The sequence below is a fragment of the Callionymus lyra genome, chromosome 8 (assembly GCF_982586985.1).
Source record: "Callionymus lyra chromosome 8, fCalLyr1.hap1.1, whole genome shotgun sequence".
In the NCBI taxonomy this organism is placed as follows: domain Eukaryota; kingdom Metazoa; phylum Chordata; class Actinopteri; order Syngnathiformes; family Callionymidae; genus Callionymus; species Callionymus lyra.
The window spans coordinates 23826093-23850305 of NC_141825.1; the positions used below are offsets into that span (position 1 = coordinate 23826093).

Consider the following 24213-nt stretch of genomic DNA (forward strand, 5'->3'; position numbering starts at 1 on the left):
GAACTGAATTTAGTGGGTTTTTGGATTATAATGCACTTTTATTAACCTACACATACAATCAAATAGTGGTACAGGGGGAGAGTTAACTCTGCCCCAGCTACTTAAGGGGGGGGGGGGGCAGGGGACATGCTGGAAAGCTGTCTAACACAAAGAGAAGTAAAGAAAAGCGTTAAATTAAATCTGAACGGACAAACGTGTCGTCACGGTCTTCTGACAGAAATCCTCCGTGGCATTCTTCACGAATTTCTCCGGTTACGAAACCCGAACAAGTTCTTCTCGTAACGACCGTAAAAATCCAACATCACCGGTTCGATCGTTACAACACCGTGAGATGATCTGACAAGAAGAACCTTCTGAAAGACTGGTCTGATTCAAAAAAAGAGGTCCATCTCGTCCAAGTCCACTCGCTGTCCACGTCCATCACTTCGACACGATGAGCGGCTTCAAGAACTTCCAGGCGTGCAGGTCGGTTCTGGTCACGGGGGCCAGTCGAGGACTGGGTCTGGAGATGGTCCACCAGCTGGCGAAGGGAACGTCCTCGCCGGGCAAGATCATCGCCACCGCCAGGAACCCGAGCTCGGCCACGGTACGAGTCGAGTCTCGGTGTCTCTGATGTTCTGAGGAAAAAACACTTTTATTTTCAATTATTTTGTGCAGTTTTGATGAAGAAACGTGACTTTTGTATGTTAGGTTAGGTAGAACTTTATTGATAAATTGTTTTGTTTTTTTCCAAATGATCCACAGCAAATACAGCATTTTTTCATAATAAATAATCCAAATAAAATAAATACAAGAACAAAGAGAAATAAAGAGAACAAACAAGATGATACAATCTTAGTCTAAAGATAAAGAACACAAAGAACAAGCAATAATGTTATAAGCAAGAGTCGCCACCAGGGGGCGCCGTCGTGTTTGAGGCAGACGAACATTTTGACTCGTTTCTTGTTTGATTTTCAGAAACTTCAAGAACTAGCAGAAAAGTTTTCCAACGTCCACGTTGTTGCCTTAGGTGAGGTCAATGTGTGTGTGTGTGTGTGTGTGTGTGTGTGTGTGTGGGTGTGTGTGTGTGTGTGTGTGTGTGTGTGTGTGTGTGTGTGTGTGAGGTCAGTGTGTGTGTGTGTGTGTGTGTGTGAGTGACTGTGTGTGTGAAGGCATGCATTTGTGTGTATTTATATCTTTGTAGGTATATATGTGTAGTATTGTCCAGTACTTGACTCTGGTGTTGTAGTATTTACAGACCACATGACTCTTGACGAAGTCGTAACTACTTTCATTTGTTTTCAAACCATAATATGTCCAAACATCAGCTTTAAAAGCTGCTGGACTCACTGTATCCTCTCATACTCAGCCGTAACTGCTTTTATTTGTTTTCAAACCAAAATATATCAAACATCAGCTTTAAAAGCTGCTGGAGTCACTGTATCCTCTCGTTCTCAGTCATCGCCAGGATCTCGTAAGATGTAATTGTTCCTTTAGCTGTTAAGAATGAAATCACTTCTGCCATCTAGTGACCAGAAGTTTAATTGCAACACAGAATTGAACTCGTAAATATTTGCACGTACATTCTCCATATAATAAACACTTTATTGAGATATTAACCAAAGTTAACTATGATAAAATATTAATACAAATATAAACAAACAGTTGTGTTGTTGTTGATACAAACTTAACAATATATCAGTGTACATATATATTTTCTCACACACCTAGTGGTCAAGTATTAGACACAATAATTATACACACTAAGAGACACAGAAACACACAAAGGGTGTAAAACAACACAAAACATTCATGTACACAAGTTGGTAGAATTTTGGTAACATTCATATCTTTGTAGATATGTTTGTGTATTGTTTTCTTGTATGTATGTGTATTTGTGTGTATGAATGTGTGTGCGTGTCCACACCAGAGTGTGAGTCTGAGATCACTCTAACGCCGGGAACACCTCGCCTCCAGACGTGGCGAGCGAGGCGAGCGTTCACACATGTGTGCAGGAAGTGCAGACGCTGGTGCAGGACGACGGCCTGTCTTGTCTCATCAACAACGCCGGCATCAACGTAGACGCCGACCTCAGCTCCGTCACCGCGGAGAAGCTGATGGAGAACTTCCACACCAACGCCGTGGCTCCTCTGATGCTCACCAAGGTGAGCTGCTGGCGTTCTGCTGAGTCATGCGTCGCTCCCTGAACCCACCACCCCGGGTGAGATCCAGGAGGCGTCAGCAGAGAACACTTGATCCCGGATGAAGGGCTGAAGGGCTGGGAAAGTGCAAAGTCATTGTCGCAGTGCAGGGAAGTTGTCGAGCCAGACGCACAACTTGAAACTTTTCATGACCACAATCAACCTTTATTTTACCTGTGGAGGTGTTGAAAACATTGAGTGTGTAACGACACATAGTGTGTAACAACATTAGTGTGTTACATGACTGCGAGTGTACAACAATATGAGTGTGTAACAACATGATTGTGAGTGTGTAACAACATGACTGTGAGTGTGTAACAACACGACTGTGAGTGTGTAACAACACGACTGTGAGTGTGTAACAACACGACTGTGTGTAACAACATGACTGTGTGTAACAACGTGACTGTGAGTGTGTAACAACATGACTGTGTGTAACAACATGACTGTGAGTGTGTAACAACACGACTGTGTGTAACAACACGACTGTGTGTAACAACGTGACTGTGAGTGTGTAACAACATTACTGTGAGTGTGTAACAACATGACTGTGAGTGTGTAACAACATGACTGTGAGTGTGTAACAACATTACTGTGAGTGTGTAACAACACGACTGTGAGTGTGTAACAACATGACTGTGAGTGTGTAACAACATGACTGTGAGTGTGTAACAACATGACTGTGAGTGTGTAACAACATGACTGTGAGTGTGTAACAACATTACTGTGAGTGTGTAACAACATGGTCTGTGAGTGTGTAACAACATGACTGTGAGTGTGTAACAACATGACTGTGAGTGTGTAACAACATGACTGTGAGTGTGTAACAACATTACTGTGAGTGTGTAACAACATGACTGTGAGTGTGTAACAACATGACTGTGAGTGTGTAACAACATGACTGTGATTGTGTAACAACATGACTGTGAGTGTGTAACAACATGACTGTGAGTGTGTAACAACATGACTGTGAGTGTGTAACAACAATACTGTGAGTGTGTAACAACATGACTGTGAGTGTGTAACAACACGACTGTGAGTGTGTAACAACACGACTGTGTGTAACAACATGACTGTGTGTAACAACGTGACTGTGAGTGTGTAACAACATGACTGTGTGTAACAACATGACTGTGAGTGTGTAACAACACGACTGTGTGTAACAACACGACTGTGTGTAACAACGTGACTGTGAGTGTGTAACAACATTACTGTGAGTGTGTAACAACATGACTGTGAGTGTGTAACAACATGACTGTGAGTGTGTAACAACATTACTGTGAGTGTGTAACAACACGACTGTGAGTGTGTAACAACATGACTGTGAGTGTGTAACAACATGACTGTGAGTGTGTAACAACATGACTGTGAGTGTGTAACAACATGACTGTGAGTGTGTAACAACATGACTGTGAGTGTGTAACAACATTACTGTGAGTGTGTAACAACATGGTCTGTGAGTGTGTAACAACATGACTGTGAGTGTGTAACAACATGACTGTGAGTGTGTAACAACATGACTGTGAGTGTGTAACAACATTACTGTGAGTGTGTAACAACATGACTGTGAGTGTGTAACAACATGACTGTGAGTGTGTAACAACATGACTGTGATTGTGTAACAACATGACTGTGAGTGTGTAACAACATGACTGTGAGTGTGTAACAACATGACTGTGAGTGTGTAACAACAATACTGTGAGTGTGTAACAACATGACTGTGAGTGTGTAACAACACGACTGTGAGTGTGTAACAACATGACTGTGAGTGTGTAACAACATGACTGTGAGTGTGTAACAACATGACTGTGAGTGTGTAACAACATGACTGTGAGTGTGTAACAACATGACTGTGAGTGTGTAACAACGTGACTGTGAGTGTGTAACAACATGACTGTGAGTGTGTAACAACATGACTGTGAGTGTGTAACAACATGACTGTGAGTGTGTAACAACAATACTGTGAGTGTGTAACAACATGACTGTGAGTGTGTAACAACACGACTGTGAGTGTGTAACAACATGACTGTGAGTGTGTAACAACATGACTGTGAGTGTGTAACAACATGACTGTGAGTGTGTAACAACATGACTGTGAGTGTGTAACAACATGACTGTGAGTGTGTAACAACGTGACTGTGAGTGTGTAACAACATGACTGTGAGTGTGTAACAACATGACTGTGAGTGTGTAACAACATGACTGTGAGTGTTTTAAAAAGTTTCAAGGTTATGTAGATGTTTCAACTTCATAATATAATTCCAAACAGACATAACTAATCAAAATCAAATCATATATTTCTTTTATCCTGCATTTATTTTTCTTTGACCTTGAACAGTTGTGTTACCGACTCACACCATCAGATCCAACACTTGTGTAGAACTCCGTCTGTTCTTCCTCCACCAGGCGATGCTGCCTCTGCTGCAGCGAGCGGCGTCCAGAGGAGAAGGCGTCACGGGTAGGATGGGCGTCCACAGGGCCGTGGTCATCAACGTGTCCTCAGTTCTCGCCTCCATGACGCTCAACGCCGGGGAGATGGCCAAACTCGTCAAGTGGTACCCCTACAGGGCGTCGAAGGTACTGCAGCTGACGAACGAAGCAGTGACTCCAGGATCGACTTCTTCACTTGTTTGACTGCAGGCCGCCTTGAACATGCTGAGTCGAAGTCTGGCCGTGGACCTGGACCCCGACAACATCCTGTGTACCCTCATACACCCGGGGTGGGTTCGCACTGACATGGGGGGACCACAGGTGAGACCCTGAGCGTGTTTCTCAAAAGCTGTTTAAAAGTGTTAAAACATTTCTGTATTTTTTTTTCTCCTAAAAGCCTTAGAATCTTGTGTCGCCCATTTTCTGTCTTGTGTAGTAACAAGAATATATGTGTAGTATTGTCGAGTACTTGACTCTGGTGTTGTGATAGTGTAGTAACAAGTATATATATGTAGTATTGTCCAGTACTTGACTCTGGTGTTGTGATAGTGTAGTAACAAGGATATATGTGTAGTATTGTCCAGTACTTGACTCTGGTGTTGTGATAGTGTAGTAACAAGTATATATATGTAGTATTGTCCAGTACTTGACTCTGGTGTTGTGATACTGTAGTAACAAGGATATATGTGTAGTATTGTCCAGTACTTGACTCTGGTGTTGTGATAGTGTAGTAACAAGTATATATGTGTAGTATTGTCCAGTACTTGACTCTGGTGTTGTGATAGTGTAGTAACAAGTATATATGTGTAGTATTGTCCAGTACTTGACTCTGGTGTTGTGATAGTGTAGTAACAATTATATATGTGTAGTATTGTCCAGTACTTGACTCTGGTGTTGTGATAGTGTAGTAACAAGTATATATGTGTAGTATTGTCCAGTACTTGACTCTGGTGTTGTGATAGTGTAGTAACAAGTATATATGTGTAGTATTGTCCAGTACTTGACTCTGGTGTTGTGATAGTGTAGTAACAAGTATATATGTGTAGTATTGTCCAGTACTTGACTCTGGTGTTGTAGTATTTACAGACCACATGACTCTTCACGAAGTCATAACTGCTTTCATTGGTTTTCAAACCAGTCACTGTATCCTCTTGTCCCCAGTCATTGCCAGGATGTCCTGGGATTTCATTGATCCTTTAAGGGACGTAATGACTGCTGCCATCTAGCGGCCAGCAACGTGAAAGTTACCAAACGCCATGTATTGAATAAAATATAGAATTATCATATATTAATAAAGAATAATAATATAATGTAGAATATTTGAATTGTCAAAAACGTCAAATTTTTTTTTCTTTCTTCACATTTAATTTACATTATTAACCAAAAAACATAAGATTTTAAATCCCAAAGTAAATTTAAGTAAAAATCGAAGTTTCGTTGAATGCTGTTAAAGGATCGGGAAGGAAAAATATTGCAATAATAAAGTAGTTGAATAAAACCACGTCGTCGTCGTCTGCTGTGGTTTGACCTCTGGACGACCCTTCATTAAACCAGGTGTCACGTCAACATTGGCACAAACTGCCAAAATGTAAAGTTGTTCATCCTGGAGTGACATGAATAGATCTTTAAAATCTTCCACCAGATCCACGTATGATGCCAGATGGAGGACAAAATAGTGAGATGTTACCCGTTCAGCACATCCACACATCTTTGCACGATCTTCTGTCGGTACATCTTTCTACAAATCTGACCTTTGCTCCTTGACCTGAGCGACAATGCAGAGATAATCTCTTGTCAGTTCAGACAAAAGCCTCGAGCCGATGGTCGAACCCAGAGTGTTCCCTGAGATCGTGTTGTGCTCCAGAAGGTGCTCTTCAAAGTTCTGTAGCTCCTCCCATCTTTTGGACATTTGTAACATGAGATTATTGATCTGAACCATAATATAAATGATTGACAGTTATATATGGTCCCTTAGATTCAAGGATCTAAAACAGAATATAGAACTTCTTTTAGAAACCGTTGCGAAGTCGAGTACATTATTTCTAAACAGCCTGGAATTCCTCGTCTTTCCTTTTTTTTCACCCTTTCTTTGCTCTGCATTTTTTAAAGTCCTCTGACTGACCAACGTTCACGACACCTTCACCTCCTTCAGACGCTGATGTACCTGCTCCACTGTGTCCGTCGTCAGTTGACCTTTGACACGAGCTTCCAAAATGGCTGCTAACCCATGTTGTTTACCTTTTACCGTTAGATATTGAACAGTTAAAGATGTTTAATAACAGTCAAGTCGGGACTATTTTATTATGTTTGTTCGACGAAACATTGACGCTACTAGTATTTATTAAACGGGTCAATATAAGCGTGAGAAAAACAAATACTGTATTTTATTTAAGCAAATGTAGTTTTTAATATTCTATTGTATTTTTCTTCGTCTTATCTCTTTAATACAGGATTGAAATTAAAACTGGTCTTAATTTTATCTGTAGATTAAGTCCATGTTTCTTTTCTTCGACACACAAACCTCTGTTACTTTATCGTTAAACCTTATTTATGTTAGTTTTTAAAGTCTCTCCGCCTCAATGGAGATGTGACGTAGTTTGATGAGGCTCGTTAGTTTGTGCCTCAAACTTTGTCTTTTCACTGTGTTTGTATTTCCGATCAGAGAAACTAAATAAGAAACTTACAAACATTCATCTTTAATGGTTAAATGCATGAGCCAGACGGTGGGATATCAAGTCAAATAAACGTATCTGTTTATGTATCAACACAGTTTGTGATGGATTGTGCAGCGAGAGGTGAGGCACTGCCTCACCTGCCTCACAACGTCCCCGGTTGTCCAAACAAGCGTGTCTACAACCGTCTGCATGTATTTGAAAGTGGTTCAAAAACACATTTTTATTTGAAGCAGAAGCTCAGTATTTTCAAACGTCATTCATTTGTGATTTTTGGTCTTTTATTCTTCCGATGACAAAAACTGACGTTCGTTTTGAAAGTTTCTAATCCTGGTGGTTCAAGGTCGTGACTAAAGAGATGTTCTTCATCAGGGAACACTGAGTCCAGAAGAAAGTGCGACGTCTGTCCTGTCGGTCATCGCTGGACTCACGGAGAAGGATCAGGGAGCTTTTCTGGATCCTGCCGGAGAACCTCTGCCGTGGTGACGAGAGGATTTACTGCAGTGCCAACTTGAACTTTGACCTTTGATTACATTTTTTACTAAATCAAAGAACTGTTCTTTCAATTAACTATTTTAATCGATCAAATGTTTACAATATCACGTTCATTTGTACGTGAATACTGAAAAGTATTGAAAATACTAAATTTTAAACAATTTAAATTTTTAACTCACGACGAAATACTTGGTCTTTAGCACCGCGTAGTGGTCTGTAGGTTTACTGCAGTAGAGACTCTAGAAAAACATCTTTAGTTCAGTGAATTTATTAAAACATTTATTTTCTTTGAACAAATCAAAAACAATCGTAAACCTCAAAAAAAGACATGAGTTTGATCCTGATTTTCTTTATCGTTACTTGAAGTTTACTGTTGTCAGTTGTTGTTCTAATCTGTCGCTCAGAACTTTGTGAAACATGAATTAATACATTTAAATGTTACTCTTATATATACTTTTAAAGTCACACTAAAGCCTTAAACATTTGAAAACTATTTCAACCTGATTTCGTCAAAACACATTTTCTTCTTCCTGTGATTGATTGTTTCGTAACTTTTCAAATCTTTCCTGAATCTTCATGTTTATTGTCTTTCATTTAAATATCATTTGTGTTCCCAGAATGTTCAGAAACAAATGTTCATAATATTAGACTTTCATGTTTAAATGTTCTAAAAATAAAACAAAATGATTCAATAAAATGATTTATTTCCATTGAATTATTCATCTTTAAAGACGATTATATAAACTTTTACAAGAGAAAAAAATGGGAAACTTTAAATCTTTGATATACAAGAAACTATATTACATATTAATTTACTTATATTTGTGAGCATTAAAGATCACAAAGTTGGGTTTTATCACCATCGACACAAAAAGTGTTATTTATTTACAATAAAAACGTTTTATTCTCTGTTTAATTTATTGTTTTTGGACGTTAAACGTGTGAAATAAACGTTTAAAGTTAAACAAAACCGACTAAATCGGTTTAAACGCGTGACTAAGTGAAGCTAATAATGTTTAGCAAACACGCGAACATGTTAAAAAGCCAACATATGACGTCACGTTTCTTCATCGTTCACTGTGTTCAAGTTTCCCGGCGCAGACCCGACCAATCGATCGCAGCATCAACAGACTCAACCAATCGAACTCCGCGTTTCATAAATAATGCCTTTTTTTATTATTATCTTTGATAAACAATATATATATTTATCAAATATATTCTGGATCATTCTCACAAACAAACCTATTTAAATAGATCTGTTTGTTAATTTAATTAAAGATTGAACCGGACTCACTTTGATGACGTCATCTTGTATTAGATCAGATAATATTTGTTTTGAATCCAGAAACTCTAGTTTAAACTTCAAGTCTCGGGTCGAACCAAATGTTGAAATAAAAAAAAGAAATGACTTAAATAATGAAAAATATATTTATTGAAAATAAGCTATGAAAGTATTTGACAGTCCAACAAAAATATAATTTTAAAATAAATGTTTGTTTTTTTAACATCGTCAATGTTAGTGTTGACTTGATATTTAAAAGTATTTTCTAACGATACCGACCACCTGGGGACCTGTTACAATACATACAAAAAAACTACACAGTGAAACAAATAAATAAATAAATCCTACGTAAAAATATACATATATTTATGTATTTGTATTATTTGTTTACAGCATTTTCTTCATTTTTTTCAATTTAATAGAATTTTATTTGACTTTTGAATATTGAAAAGGTTGCACGGTTTGGGTGGAGACCATGGGGCGAACCTGACTGACATGTGCATCTTCACATCTTATAATATAAATGATAATAATATATATATATAATAATATATATAAATGATAATAATATATATGTTGAGGAACTGAAACTCACGTTGTTTCCTCCTGATGTTTGTTCGACAGTTTAAACTGCATTAACTCTGTTGACTCGTCATCACGTGTCACTCAAGACAAGAATCTGACATTTAAAAGAAACTTTAATATAAAACACATCAATGTGTGGATTTCAACGAGGAGTTTATTTGACGTGAAGTTTTGGTTCCAATGCTTTGAACGAAGACACCTGTGAAGGTGAGGAAGAAGATACTCACCCACGTGAGGACAGACCCCGCAGGGAGATGGAAGCTGATCCGACAGGTTCGTCCAGATCCGTGATGGAAGGTCATGTGATCGAAGCCGAGGCGCGAGAGGAACTTGACAGTCGTCGACGGAGAGAGATGCTGTTTGGAAGCTGCTGAGATGATGGCTGGTGTCAGGATGATCCAGGGAGTCCAGCGGATCTGACAGGTAGAAACAAACGTCTGCTCCTGAAGTGTGTGTGTGTGTGTGTGTGTGTGTGTGTGTGTGTGTGTGTGTGTGTGTGTGTGTGTGTGTGTGTGTGTGTGTGTGTGTGTGTGTGTGTGTGTGTGTGTGTGTGTGTGTGTGTGTGTGTGTGTGTGTGTGTGTGAGTTGGATGGACACGTATGAAACCCAAGATCCATGTTATTGAGGATGAGCTTCACCATCAAAACTCATTTTTAATTTGATTTAACTGGAGAAAGAATCATTTAAAAATAATAATTTTAAATTAAATCTATTTATTTCCCTATTTTTCCATTAAATATTATATTTTAAATATAGGAAATAACTTGATAATTAATGTGTTATTAATATTATTGTAGTCATTGATGGTAGTGTTTGTCGTTGTTCAGGTAGAATATTGTCGAGCTTCAGTGGTGAAGATGTGTTTGCATCTTGTTCAACAAACTGACATGTTGTCTTTCATGACTCAGGGCATGCTGGGTAATATCTGCGGGTGACATACTCGTGTTAATACTCACACACCTGGAAGGATTTTGTTAAAACAACAAACATGTGTGTGTTTCTAGCTAAATACATGTATTTATTTGATGGAAGTATTTCAATGGTATCAGAAATTGAATGTTTCAATTAAATATTTTAATTGTTGAAACTTTAGTATTAAAATGTTGTTCTTTTTGTCAAATTTAATTCAATTATTTCTATGTTAAAAGGTTAAATTGTTTAATAATTGAATGTTTTCTGTAAGATATAACTCCAATGATTTAGTTGTTTTTTAATTAAATGCTTTTTATTTCGTAGCATTTTATTTCAATATAAATGCTATATAAAAAGTTAGCTAAAACTGAAATAGCTACTTGGTGAAAGTTTTCAGCCAATCGTGCGGCCAAAGTCACGGTAAGATTTACCTCCATTTCCATATTGAATTACAAAGTTAATAGATAAAAAAAAGATTGTATATTCTATATACATTCTTTAACTACTGGAATTAAAATATCAAACTCTATGTGTAAAATGTATTCATTATGAAACATGAACCGTTTAAGTTAAAAAAATCGAATTTATTTAATTCAATTATATAAAAATTAAATTGCAATTAAATGTATTCATTAAATATTCTGAAGCCACTGATAATGTTCTTTAAAAGTTTTCTAGATCTGGAAAAAAAAAAATCTTCCACACAATGAGCTACAAATAAAATGTCTTGTGTTTGTCGATTACAAACACAAATAGACAAATGATGTCAAAGAACGAACTCATGGACAAACATACGCAGATATATTGATTCAACAGATGATGTTCAACGTATTATTTAGATTATTATTAATAATCTCCAAAAGAAGGACTTTTTTTTAGTATCTCAGTAACATTGAACATTTTAATGGAATAATTATATGTTGAAACTTTCAATATTTGAATGTTGTCTGTTTTTTTAAGCATTTTCTTCAATGATTGATTTTTATTTATTTATTGAAATGTTAAAAAATGAATGAAAAGTTTTTGTTTATTCATAGAGTTTGAGATTTAAATTAAATTATTCAAAATACATTTTCTCCACTTTTTTCTGAATTGGAATTTCAATATAAAACTAAAAATGTTTCCAAATCATTAATTGAAAGTCATTTTTATTTTATTGTTATTATTATTTTTTATTATTTTATTCAACCGTTATAAATAATAAATAACACAAAGTTCAACCTTTATAAATAGAAATTATTTAATTCACTTCAAATTCAAATTAAAAAAGAATTTAACTTTAAATATATACATTATTTTGTTCAATTCATTAAAAAAATCAATGCCTTAAATAAAGTTTCAATTCAAATAATTTAATTGTTTAACATCTGAAATGTTAAATATTTAACATTTTGATTCCAATAACACTTGAAGTTAAGAGGATTTTTGTAGTTTTTTAAAAATCTTTTTCAAATGAACAAAAATATATTATCTGTTATAGTTCTGTATAAATGATCACATTTTAAACAAATCTAATATCTCACTTTTCATCAACACATCTTTAAAGTACTTTTTTTTTAAATAACTTCTCGTGTAAATTATATAATAAAATACATAATAAAATAGTTATTTTTGAAAAGCAGAAGATTCCTAATTTTCTTTAAAGTTAAGTTAACCCTCAAAATCATGTCTCAAAACTGACATTTGAATGTCTTCACACAACTTGGACACACGGGACACGTCTGGGTAAAGAGGACGTTTGTCCTTCTAACGTATGTTCAATAACATTTCTCATCATTCCAAGTGTTGCTTCTCAACCACCTTCTGACACCGACCTCCTGCTGAGGTTCTGAACGATGACGTGTCTTCTTTGTGTCTTCCTGGTCGGTGAAGAGCACATGGACGATGGAGACGCCGCTGTGATGGCCTCAGCTGAAGGACAGTTCCACCTTCCCTTCTCCAACACCGCCAAGTACTCCATCCTCGGCGTGTCCTTCGCTCTCCTGCTGGTGGCGCTAGGGATCCTGGCCTGGCAGGCCTACAGGTACTACAGGCAGACCTTCGGAGCACCAGTGGAGGAACCAGGTGAGATGGAAGATCAGGCTGATGATGAGGAAGATGATGTTGATGGTGATGAAGATGATGAAGATGAATCTGGTTTCAGTGGACGATGATTTGCTCCATCAGGATCTCAGGTCCACCAAAGGCACTTGCTGCAGTGGAACCACCTTCAGCAAGGTCAGACATTTATTTTTTCTTTAGATATCAGGTTCAGATGTTGAAGGTTCAGATGATGAAGGTCCAGATGTTGAAGGTCCAGATGATGAAGGTCCAGATGTTGAAGGTTCAGATGATGAAGGTCCAGATGATGAAGATTCAGATGATCAAGGTTCAGATGTTGAAGGTCCAGATGATGAAGGTCCAGATGTTGAAGGTTCAGATATTGAAGGTTGGGATGTTGAAGGTCCAGATGATGACGGTTCAGATGATGAAGGTTCAGATGATGAAGGTTCAGATGTTGAAGGTCCAGATGATGAAGGTCCAGATGTTGAAGGTTCAGTTGTTGAAGGTTCAGATGTTGAAGGTCCAGATGATGACGGTTCAGATGATGAAAGGTTCAGTTGTTGAAGGTTCAGATGTTGAAGGTCCAGATGATGAAGGTCCAGATGATGAAGGTTCAGATGTTGAAGGTCCAGATGATGACGGTTCAGATGATGAAGGTTCAGATGATGAAGGTTCAGATGTTGAAGGTCCAGATGATGAAGGTCCAGATGTTGAAGGTTCAGATATTGAAGGTTGGGATGTTGATGGTTCGGATGATAAAGGTCCAGATGATGAAGGTTCAGATGATGAAGGTTGGGATGTTGATGGTTCGGATGATGAAGATTCAGATGATGAAGGTTCAGATGTTGAAGGTTCAGATCTTGAAGGTTCAGATGTTTAAGGTTGGGATGTTGATGGTTCGGATGATGAAGGTTCAGATAATGAAGGTTCAGATGTTGAAGGTTCAGATGTTGAAGGTTCAGATGTTGAAGGTTCAGATGATGAAGGTTCAGATGTTGTAGGTTCAGATGATGAAGGTTCAGATGATGAAGGTTCAGATGTTGAAGGTTCAGATCTTGAAGGTTCAGATGTTTAAGGTTGGGATGTTGATGGTTCGGATGATGAAGGTTCAGATAATGAAGGTTCAGATGTTGAAGGTTCAGATGATGAAGGTTTAGATGATGAAGGTCCATATGATGAAGGTTCAGGTGTTGAAGGTTCAGATGATGAAGGTTCAGATGTTAAAGGTTCAGATGTTGAAGGTCCAGGTGGTGAAGGTCCAGATGATGAAGGTTCAGATGTTAAAAGTTCAGATCTTGAAGGTCCAGATGATGAAGTTTCAGATGATGAAGGTTCAGATGATGAAGGTCCAGATGATGAAGGTTCAGATGTTGAAGGTTCAGATGATGAAGGTTCAGATGTTGAAGGTTCAGATGTTGAAAGTTCAGATGTTGAGGGTTCAGATGTTGAAGGTTCAGATGTTTAAGGTTCAGATGATGAAGGTTCAGATGTTGAAGGTTCAGATGTTGAAAGTTCAGATGTTGAAGGTTAAAATGTTGAAGGTTCAGATGATGAAGGTTTAGATGATGAAGGTTCAAATGTTGAATGTCCAGATGTTTAAGGTTCAGATGATGAAGGTTCAGATGTTTAAGGTTCAGATGATGAGGATTCAGAGGTTGAAGGTTCAGATGTTGAAGGTCCACATGATGAAGGTTTAGATGTTAAAATTTCAGATGTTGAAGGTCCAGATGTTGATGGTCCAGATCATGAAGGTTCATATGTTGAAGGTCCAGATGTTGAAGGTTTCGTGAAGGGCCATCATTGATGGAGTGAAAACCAAATTTGTAGTGACTTCAGAGTTATCACGTTCAGGCCTTCAAAATAAAAGCTTGTATATCTTCAAACAGGCAGAAGGACATTGAGAACTTCCAGCAGGACAGTCAGAAAAACAGTTTTCAGTTTTCAAGAATGAACTGATACAAGTAGAATCTTTGTGTTTGTGGTGTTTCTACTTGAAACATGGAATCTTACCACTAAAAGCTGGCGTGACATTTACAAAGTTTTATTTCGATATTAAACATGTCGTGTTATTTCACTATCTGGTGGAATACTACAGCTTCTAATGAGTAACTTCTAAATCTACTTGAGTCGTACTTCTCAACGTTCTCGATCACCTGCTTCCTCCATGTTTGCTTTTGTCATCAGATCTTCTCATTAAACTGGTCAAATATTTGCTCCTGATATTCAGACGCTTCAACTGAAGCTTCTGAAGAGAGATTCTGATGGAAGGTCAGAGAAGAACCTGCTATTATCAGTAGAATCACTTTATCATTTGACCAGTTTCACTTCTCAGACTCAGTACTTTGTGTCTCAGTACCTGATCAACACAAAGTACAAAGACAAGTACTTTTAAAGACAATATTAATTGATCAATGATTTTTATTAACTTAGTTTGTGAGGAACGATGTCAATACAACAAGATGGAAGGAAGGAAGGAAGGAAGGAAGGAAGGAAGGAAGGAAGGAAGGAAGGAAGGAAGGAAGGAAGGAAGGAAGGAAGGAAGGAAGGAAGGAAGGAAAGAAGGATGGATGGATGGATGGATGGATGGATGGATGGATGGATGGATGGATGGATGGATGGATGGATGGATGGATGGATGGATGGATGGATGGATGGATGGATGGATGGATGGGTGGATGGATGGTTGGATGGATGGATGGATGGATGGATGGAAGGAGGGAGGGATATAGAGAGGGAGGGATGGATGGATGATAGAATGATGTATGTACGTATGGATGGATGGATGGATGGAAGGAGGGAGGGATATAGAGAGGGAGGGATGGATGGATGATAGAATGATGTATGTACATATGTACGTATAGATGGATGGATGGATGGATGGAAGAAAGAATGGGTGGTGGGAAGGAGGGAGGGATGGATAGATGGATGGATGGATGGATAGAGGGAGGAATGTAAGGAGGAAGAGAGGAAGAAAAGGTAGATGAATAGTAATGTCAAAAATGTAAATCTCCATTTTATTGTTTTATAGTTTTTTTTTTTAATCCTCATCAATAATTTCTATATTGAATTATTTATTATTAAATAATTGATTTAATAAACTGACATTTTTCATTTCAACTTAAAAAGAAACAAATTAAAAAGTATTAGAAAAATGTAATTTTGAATGAAATATATAATAATTAAAATATCCAACTGTACGTGTAGAAAAATGAATACAATAGAAAATAGAAAATATTCCATTCAATCATTAAAAAAAAAGTAAAAAAAACCCCACAAACATTAAACGTTTTATTAACGTTAAATTCAAGTCAATATTGTGACGACTCTGAGCTTCAGTACTAAACCTGCCACTGACCACTGCGACCTTAAACAACGAGGAACCTTTAACGCGTCTGATCTGCAAACACTTCCATCTCTGTTCACAGACGTTCATCGGCTCACGGTTCGGCTGATGTTTGTTCTGCTTCGTCTTCACTCGCAGACGTTTGTTCAGGCAGACGAGGCACGACTCTGTTCGTCGCCTTCTCTCTGTCAGAACCTAGTTTCTGTGTGATTTCACTGCATCATCAACGCAGAAATGACCTCCATGAGCTCATGACTTCACTTCATGAGTTACAAGGCGTCTTAAGCACTCGACCACCAGCCACTCCAGTAGAAGAACATTTACTGATCCTTCAAACTCCTCACTGGCTTCTTTCAGGATCAACTTTAAAATTCTGGTTCTTACTTTCAGATCTATTCAGGGTCAGACCTTCCATCAGTGATCTGATCCTTCCTTCCTTCCTTCCTTCCTTCCTTCCTTCCTTCCTTCCTTCCTTCCTTCCTTCCTTCCTTCCTTCCTTCCTTCCTTCCTTCCTTCCTTCCTTCCTTCCTTCCTTCCCTTCCTCCCTCCCTCCCTCCCTCCCTCCCTTCCCTCCTTCCTTCCTTCCTTCCTTCCTTCCTTCCTTCCTTCCTCCCTCCCTCCCTCCCTCCCTCCCTCCCTCCCTCCCTCCCTCCCTCCTTCCTTCCTTCCTTCCTCCCTCCCTCCCTCCCTCCCTCCCTCCCTCCCTCCCTCCCTCCCTCCCTCCCTTCCTTCCTTCCTTCCTTCCTTCCTTCCTTCCTTCCTTCCTTCCTTCCTTCCTCCCTCCCTCCCCCCCTCCCTCCCTCCCTCCCTCCCTCCCTCCTTCCTTCCTTCCTTCCTTCCTCCCTCCCTCCCTCCCTCCCTCCCTCCCTTCCTTCCTTCCTTCCTTCCTTCCTTCCTTCCTTCCTCCCTCCCTCCCTCCCTCCCTCCCTCCCTCCCTCCCTTCCCTTCCTTCCTTCCTTCCTTCCTCCTCCCTCCCTCCCTCCCTCCCTCCCTCCCTCCTTCCTTCCTTCCTTCCTTCCTCCCTCCCTCCCTCCCCCCCTCCCTCCCTCCCTCCCTTCCTTCCTTCCTTCCTTCCTTCCTTCCTTCCTCCCTCCCTCCCTCCCTCCCTCCCTCCCTCCCTTCCTTCCTTCCTTCCTTCCTTCCTTCCTTCCTTCCTTCCTTCCTTCCTTCCTTCCTTCCTTCCTTCCTTCCTTCCTTCCTTCCTTCCTTCCTTCCTTCCTTCCTTCCTTCCTTCCTTCCTTCACTGCTATGAGATTGTTTAACTATTGAGTGAAGTGAAAAGATGATTCTATTCTATGTCAATCTTTTCTGTCATTTGTGTTTTTGTTCTCTTATTGCACTTTGTTCTTGTTTTATGAATCTATCGTCTGTGTTGCTGTGAGACCTTCAGAGAGATCAATAAAGTTTATCTATAAAAATGATAATAATAAAGATCAACAAGAGTCGACGATCAATAACTCCAACAATGAACGAAGGATACAACTCAGGAAACAGGAAGTGAAGTTTCAAACTAACACCCAAAATAAAAGCACAACAAAAAATAGAAAAAGACAAATTAAAAAATGACAAATGTTATGGTTATAATTATTGCCACAAAAATGTGTGTGTGTGTTCCAGGTGGATGAAGTCGGCAGGAAAGTGGCTAAACTGAGTCGTCGTCTGTCTCAGGCGTCGTTCTGCTCGTCCGTCTCTGGAGTGATTGATCTGGACTGCATGGAGCTGACGAGCATCTCCAAGGTAACCGAGTGCAAACCTTCACCTCGAACAGGATTCAAACCATGAGCGACAGTTTCCGTCGAGAGACGAGACACAAACACGCGACTCTTCCTTAGACAGAAAAAATATCCGACGAGTCGATCATCGAGACGGACCGCCGCGTTTCGTGTCCACATGGTGGCGCCGCAGGTGACTCTCCGAACCTCTCGCAGCAGGTGGACGGGACCCTACACGCCGTCCTCCACTACGACCCCCTGAAGTGCTGCCTGAGGGTCTCTGTGATGGAGCTGGAGGGTCTTCAGGACGTGGACCAGGTCCAGGGTCAGAAGCTGTTCGTCAAGCTGAGGCTCCTCTGGGTCCCGGCGGCAGGACTGGAGCACTACGTCAACGAGGAGGTGAGAGGGTCAAGAGGTCACCCTTCTGTGAGAGGTCACCAGTCTTCGAGAGGTCACCACTTTTCAAGAGGTCACCCTTCTTTGAGAGGTCACCACTCTTCGAGAGGTCACCCTTCTTCGAGAGGTCACCATTCTGCAAGAGGTCACCCTTCTTTGAGAGGTCACCACTCTTCAAGAGGTCACCCTTCTTTGAGAGGTCACCACTCTTCGAGAGGTCACCCTTCTTCGAGAGGTCACCACTCTTCAAGAGGTCACCCTTCTTTGAGAGGTCACCACTCTTCAAGAGGTCACCACTCTTCGAGAGGTCACCCTTCTTTGAGAGGTCACCACTCTTCGAGAGGTCACCCTTCTTTGAGAGGTCACCACTCTTCAAGAGGTCACCACTCTTCGAGAGGTCACCCTTCTTTGAGAGGTCACCACTCTTCAAGAGGTCACCCTTCTTTGAGAGGTCACCACTCTTCGAGAGGTCACCCTTCTTCGAGAGGTCACCCTTCTTTGAGAGGTCACCACTCTTCAAGAGGTCACCCTTCTTTGAGAGGTCACCACTCTTCGAGAGGTCACCCTTCTTTGAGAGGTCACCACTCTTCAAGAGGTCACCCTTCTTTGAGAGGTCACCACTCTTCGAGAGGTCACCCTTCTTCGAGAGGTCACCCTTCTTTGAGAGGTCACCACTCTTCAAGAGGTCACCCTTCTTTGAGAGGTCACCCTTCTTCGAGAGGTCACCACTCTTCAAGAGGTCACCCTTCTTTGAGAGGTCACCACTCTTCGAGAGGTCACCCTTCTTCGAGAGGTCACCCTTCTTTGAGAGGTCACCACTCTTCAAGAGGTCACCCTTCTTTGAGAGGTCACCCTTCTTCGAGAAGTCACCCTTCTTCGAGAGGTCACCCTTCTTCGAGAGGTCACCCTTCTTTGAGAGGTCACCACTCTTCAAGAGGTCACCCTTCTTTGAGAGGTCACCCTTCTTCGAGAAGTCACCCTTCTTCGAGAAGTCACCCTTCTTCGAGAGGTCACCCCTCCAGAGCGATGGACGGAGGCGGTGAAGAAGAGAGTGCAGGCGCGGTGGAGACATCAGATGTTTGTTTTGAATTAATGATTGAAATTATGAATTTAAAAACATCATCTTTACGCACATTGTTGTTAAAATATAAATTATTCACAAAGAATGATGATTTTAATCAATAAATGACTAACAATTAACGACGCCTTCTCCAGGAGGAACATGTGGAGAAGTTTAGAGAAGTGAGGGAGGAAGAGAGAAGAAGAGAGTGAAGGCATGGTGGAAATATTTGATCACTTATCACTAAAAAAAGTAGTAAGTAATCTTGTTATTATGATTAAAATAATTATTTATTTTAATGTCAACATTAAGTGAAAATGTAGATAATATTGTTAAAATTATTGAATTATTAAAAATAAAATAAAATTGCAAATTTGAATTGATACACAAAACTTAACTACACAGTTCAAGGTCACGAGGGTCAGATAAGAGGGAGAGGTTTGGAGAGGTGAGGACAGAGGAGAGACAGGGTTGGATCGTGAATGTCGGCGGCGAAGAAAAGAGTGCAGCCACGGCAGACGCATGTAAATAATGAATTAACGGTTAAACAAGTGACTATAAATCCATCATCAACGAAAGCAAGACGCTGTAAAAAAGTGGAAATTGTAATTAAAATGGAAAATATTAAGGAGAGTAAATACATGTTATTTTGATAATTATAAACATAATAATAATAATAATAAACATAATAACAATAATAACATTAATTATAATACATCGTATTTATTTAGCTATTTCAAGGAAACACAAAGTCCTTTATCATGATTAAATAATAAATGTAAAAAAATATCTTTAACTAAAAGAATCAAGATAAAATAAATATTATCACATATTAAAACGTTGTATTAATCAAATTCAAATTGATACACAATAAACGTTTGACTAACTTTGGATCAGTTGACGAGAAGTTAGTAGATAAAGTGTCAGATGTTCGAGGAGCAGACGGACGTGATGGTGAAGAAGACGAAGGACTTGTTCTGATAGAGAAATGACTCAAAGAAGAATTATCGTTTACCTCCTTGACCTTGACCTCCACGATGACCTCACGTTGACCTTCCGTCCCAGGGAGGCCGAGCGGCGCCGGTGCTGAGCTCGGTGCTGCGAGAGTGGAGGACCCACGTGGTGACCAGCGGCAGGAGCTGCCTGTTCGGAGACCAGTTCAGCTGCTTGCTGCAGGACCAGAAGGAGCTGAAGCACCTCACGCTCAGGATGGAGGTGAGAAGAACCTCAGGACGGGAAGGAGACGCCGAGCAGCAAACGGGAAGTAAAAGTTTCTCCTGTTCTGCTTCAGGTCAAGGACATCGACACCTTCTCCAGGAACTCGGTGCTGGGTCAGGTGAGGTTCCCTCTGGAGCAGCTCGACGTCTCCTCCAGCCTGGAGATCCACAAGGACCTGCAGATGCCGCAGAAGGTACCAGGAGTCCTTGGACATCTTGCACGACGCCGCTTTAGCTGACGTTCTGTCATCCACGCAGGATCTGGTCGGAGAAGTTCTTCTGTCCCTGAAGTTCATGCCCACCTCGCAGAGGTTGGAGGTCGGACTGCTGAAGATCAGAACCGGTTCCACGGACATCTGCTCAGATGCTGGTGAGAAATTAAACATATATACTGTATATATATGACATATATACTGTATATATATAACATATATACTGTATATAAATATTGTATACAAGCAGACGCCGGTCTCTAGAAAGTCCTGTGTTTTAATAGGTCTGGGCTTTTGTTGTATCTGTGCCGTTCCATGAGGAATCTGTAATGTGGCCACAGAACGAAAACTACTGTCTTTTTAGTGTTTTAGTTTAGAAAAAAAGATGGTATTTTCTCTGAAGTAACATCAGCTTTAAACTCTTCAAATGTCAAGACACTCGTTTTCTTTTTCATTTAAATACATAACAAGGAGAGAAACACAATCAGGATCGAGCGAAGAGAAATCGACAAAAACTGTGACAATTTAATTTACTGTTCGACAAAAAGAGTGAAGGCATGGTGGAAATATTTGATCACTAAAAAAAAAGTAAATACATCTTGTTATTATGATTTAAAATAATTATTTATTTTAATGTCAACATTAAGTGAAAATGTAGATATTGTCGTTAAAATTATTAAATGATTAAAAAAAATAATAAATTGCAAATTTTAATTGATACACAAAACTTAACTACACAGTTCAAGGTCACGAGGGTCAAATAAGGGGGAGAGGTTTGGAGAGGTGAGGACAGAGGAGAGACAGGGTTGGATCGTGAATGTCGGCGGCGAAGAAAAGAGTGCAGCCACGGCAGACGCATGTAAATAATGAATTAACGGTTAAACAAGTGACTATAAATCCATCATCAACGAAAGCAAGACGCTGTAAAAATGTGGAAATTGTAATTAAAAGGTAAAATATTAAGGAGAGTAAATACATGTTCTTTTGACAATAATAAACAGAGGTTCCACAAGATTGCGACAAAGACCACAGAGGACTCTTCTTAAGCATAAGACAAACAAAAGTTGACCAAAAAACGACCAGGAATAACGACGTGAAAGCTATACTGATGGTCCAGAAAACACGTTCTATGAGAAGGTGTCAGGAATCACCTGAATGACGAGCTGACGCCGGTCAATAGAAAGTCCTGCCTTTTTAAATAGTCATGGGCTGAGCGTCAGATCGTCGACAGCCTCTCTGCGAAACCCTGTCTGGCACAGAGAGGAAGCAAAGGTTTAAGGCAGGAAGCAAGAATTAAAATAAGTAATGGATAATTCAACAGAGATTGTGAAAGTTTCTGTCTAGTTTACTCTAATAATAAACCTCATCCCTGACTGAGAAAAATCTCTAAACTTAGGAAAATGTTGTGGGAACATGATCTGGATCTTGTAATCCATGCGTTTGTTTCTTCTCGTCTGGACTATTGTAACAGTTTGTTTTCATGTCTTAACAAGAAGGATCGTCTCGCCTGCAGTTGATACAAAACTCTGCAGCGAGAATTCTGAGCCGCTCTAGTAGAAGAACTCACATTTCTCCGATCCTTAAAACTCTTCACTGGCTTCCAGTTTCTTTCAGGATCAACTTTAAAATTCTGGTTCTTACTCAGATCTATTCATGGTCAGGCTCCTCCTTACATCACTGATCTGATCCAGCCTTACACCCCAGCTCAGGCTCTGAGGTCTGTGGATCAGAATCTACTGATGGTTCCTGAACACGACTCAGGACCAGAGGAGAGAAATCCTTCCAGACTGTTGCTCCTAAGCTTTGGAACGATCTTCTCTCTCTTTGCTCTTGATGATCTACTGACTCCTTTAAGAAACATCTTAAGACGTTTCTATTTGTTCAGGCTTTTCCTTGAATTTCTCGAACTCCTGTGTTGTGCTCAGTATTATCTTGATCTTTAAAGTATGTACTTTTTTGAGTATTGTTTTGATTGTTTAAGCGCTTTGTGACCCTGGTCTCGAAAAGCGCTATATAAATAAATATTACTTACTTACTTACTTACTTGTTGACCCCTCAGTGCTCTACGCCAAGATCAGCGTCCAGTGCAACCAGCTGAAGCTCAGGTACCAGAAGACCTCGGCGGTGCCGCGCGGCATGGTGACGGTCTTCAACGACGTCCGCATCTTCTTCTTCCCGGAGTTCCCGGTGGACCAGTGCAAGATCCTGGTGTCGGTCTACGAGATCCACGCCAGCAGGAAGCCCAACAAGCACCTGGTGGGTCAGGCCGCCGTGGAGAAGCACGACGGCGCCGAGGACCTGCACTGGAGTCGGATGATGAGGTCCGTGCGTCAGCCGGTGGCCGAGTGGCACGGCCTCCTGATCTGAGCGACCTCGGACGACCCCGTGACCCCCGGGGGTCGGACTGATGATTGACACGAGTGTCCGTCAATCTTCCTCTGTATTTACTCCTCTTCACCCCCCGACTCTTCAGAACTCCTAGTAGTTCTCGTCATATTTATTTTGCTGTAGAATTAAAATAGATTCTTCATAAACAAACCTTATAATAAATCTAATCATATAACGACAAAACTATTTTTATATTCCAGTGTGAAAACACATTTTTGATCCGTTTTTCTTTCCTATTTTCCATCACGTTCCTTCTTTTAACAACACAACTGAAACTCAACAACTGTTTTTATCATATAATGTGGCAGCTGAGATATAAAAACAACTATAGATCTTATTATCATGATAACAACAACAAAATAACTATTTATTCGGACTAATGGTACGAGAAAAAGATAAAATATAAAAAGATTCATCCAGACGTGAAAGTCACTCGACCAAAATATATGTAAAGACACAAACACACTTTTCGTGGATATTTTTGTCCCTTTTTGGCTCCATGAAGTACACATTAAACTACTATCGCCTGTGTTGTTCTCAGTGTTATATTGACCTTTAATGTATATACTTTATTGAATATTGTTTTGATTGTTTAACTCTTGTGACCCTGGTCTGGAAAAGCGCTCTATAAATACAAATGACTTACTTACTTTATTTTTATCCATTATTATTTTTCATTTATTTATGTTAATTCTGTTCATAAATACAAATAAATAATAAACTTTAGTTGTTTTTTAAGTGTATTTCTATGATCATAAAAAGGGTTTCTGTGACTCGTGGAAAATGTTTATAAATGATGACGTCACATCATCATCACGTCAGATTTACAGCAGATGGCGCTGTTGCTCCGTTTTTTCTCAGACGTCTCTGTTCAAATGTGACTCTCGCTCTTGGCCACTAGATGTCACTGAGTACGAGCTTAATCGTGTTTGAGCAGATTTTATTGATTTTATTTAAAGGAAAAAAACGGCTAAAATAAAGCAAAAATAACATCTTAAAAAAAGGTAAAACGCTCCACGTGTCAAATATAATAATGAAGATCAATATTTTAAACCAAATATTTAATAAGACAAAAGTCCAAACCTACAATTATGTTGTGAGTCTCCTTCAGTGTGAGACACACTCAGGATTCTTGTTCAGGATGTTAGACTGTGGAGCCCCTCAAAGTATTTAAGGTAGGATTCGGTGCCGAAAACTGTCTAATCAGGTGTTTTATTTAAAAACTCACTTGTTTCTTTAAAATATTCTTTTTTTTATACTTTTCATCCTGAACATGTTTACAAGAA

The 24213-nt window shown here is 39.6% G+C and overlaps 2 protein-coding genes across 2 annotated transcripts; both read left to right on the plus strand.

The window, feature by feature from the left end:
• The first annotated feature begins 220 nt into the window (after positions 1 to 220).
• Positions 221 to 8487, plus strand: LOC148074304 (uncharacterized). The gene is made up of 6 exons (XM_087798041.1): positions 221 to 586; positions 958 to 1009; positions 1957 to 2144; positions 4587 to 4757; positions 4821 to 4931; positions 7655 to 8487. The coding sequence occupies exons 1-6, from the start codon at positions 434 to 436 to the stop codon at positions 7766 to 7768; spliced, it is 789 nt and encodes a 262-aa protein (XP_087654167.1). The 5' UTR covers positions 221 to 433; the 3' UTR covers positions 7769 to 8487.
• Positions 8488 to 9982: 1495 nt separating this feature from the next.
• Positions 9983 to 23413, plus strand: syt19 (synaptotagmin XIX). Its single transcript, XM_087797331.1, has 9 exons — positions 9983 to 10067; positions 12429 to 12620; positions 12700 to 12773; positions 17560 to 17679; positions 17871 to 18053; positions 20176 to 20325; positions 20402 to 20521; positions 20586 to 20697; positions 22599 to 23413. The coding sequence occupies exons 2-9, from the start codon at positions 12434 to 12436 to the stop codon at positions 22904 to 22906; spliced, it is 1254 nt and encodes a 417-aa protein (XP_087653457.1). The 5' UTR covers positions 9983 to 10067; positions 12429 to 12433; the 3' UTR covers positions 22907 to 23413.
• The last annotated feature ends 800 nt before the right edge of the window (positions 23414 to 24213 follow it).

What these genes read in the sequence shown, in the direction of transcription:
- syt19 (XM_087797331.1), top strand. Translation starts at nt 12,434, where the DNA reads ATGGACGATGGAGACGCCGCTGTGATGGCCTCAGCTGAAGGACAGTTC. An exon ending in AGCTGACGAGCATCTCCAAG is followed by an intron (nt 17,680 to 17,870) that starts GTAACCGAGTGC and finishes AACCTCTCGCAG; the next exon opens with CAGGTGGACGGGACCCTACA. An exon ending in ACCTGCAGATGCCGCAGAAG is followed by an intron (nt 20,522 to 20,585) that starts GTACCAGGAGTC and finishes TCATCCACGCAG; the next exon opens with GATCTGGTCGGAGAAGTTCT.
- LOC148074304 (XM_087798041.1), top strand. Translation starts at nt 434, where the DNA reads ATGAGCGGCTTCAAGAACTTCCAGGCGTGCAGGTCGGTTCTGGTCACG. An exon ending in CGTCCACGTTGTTGCCTTAG is followed by an intron (nt 1,010 to 1,956) that starts GTGAGGTCAATG and finishes CCTCGCCTCCAG; the next exon opens with ACGTGGCGAGCGAGGCGAGC. An exon ending in CTGACATGGGGGGACCACAG is followed by an intron (nt 4,932 to 7,654) that starts GTGAGACCCTGA and finishes GTTCTTCATCAG; the next exon opens with GGAACACTGAGTCCAGAAGA.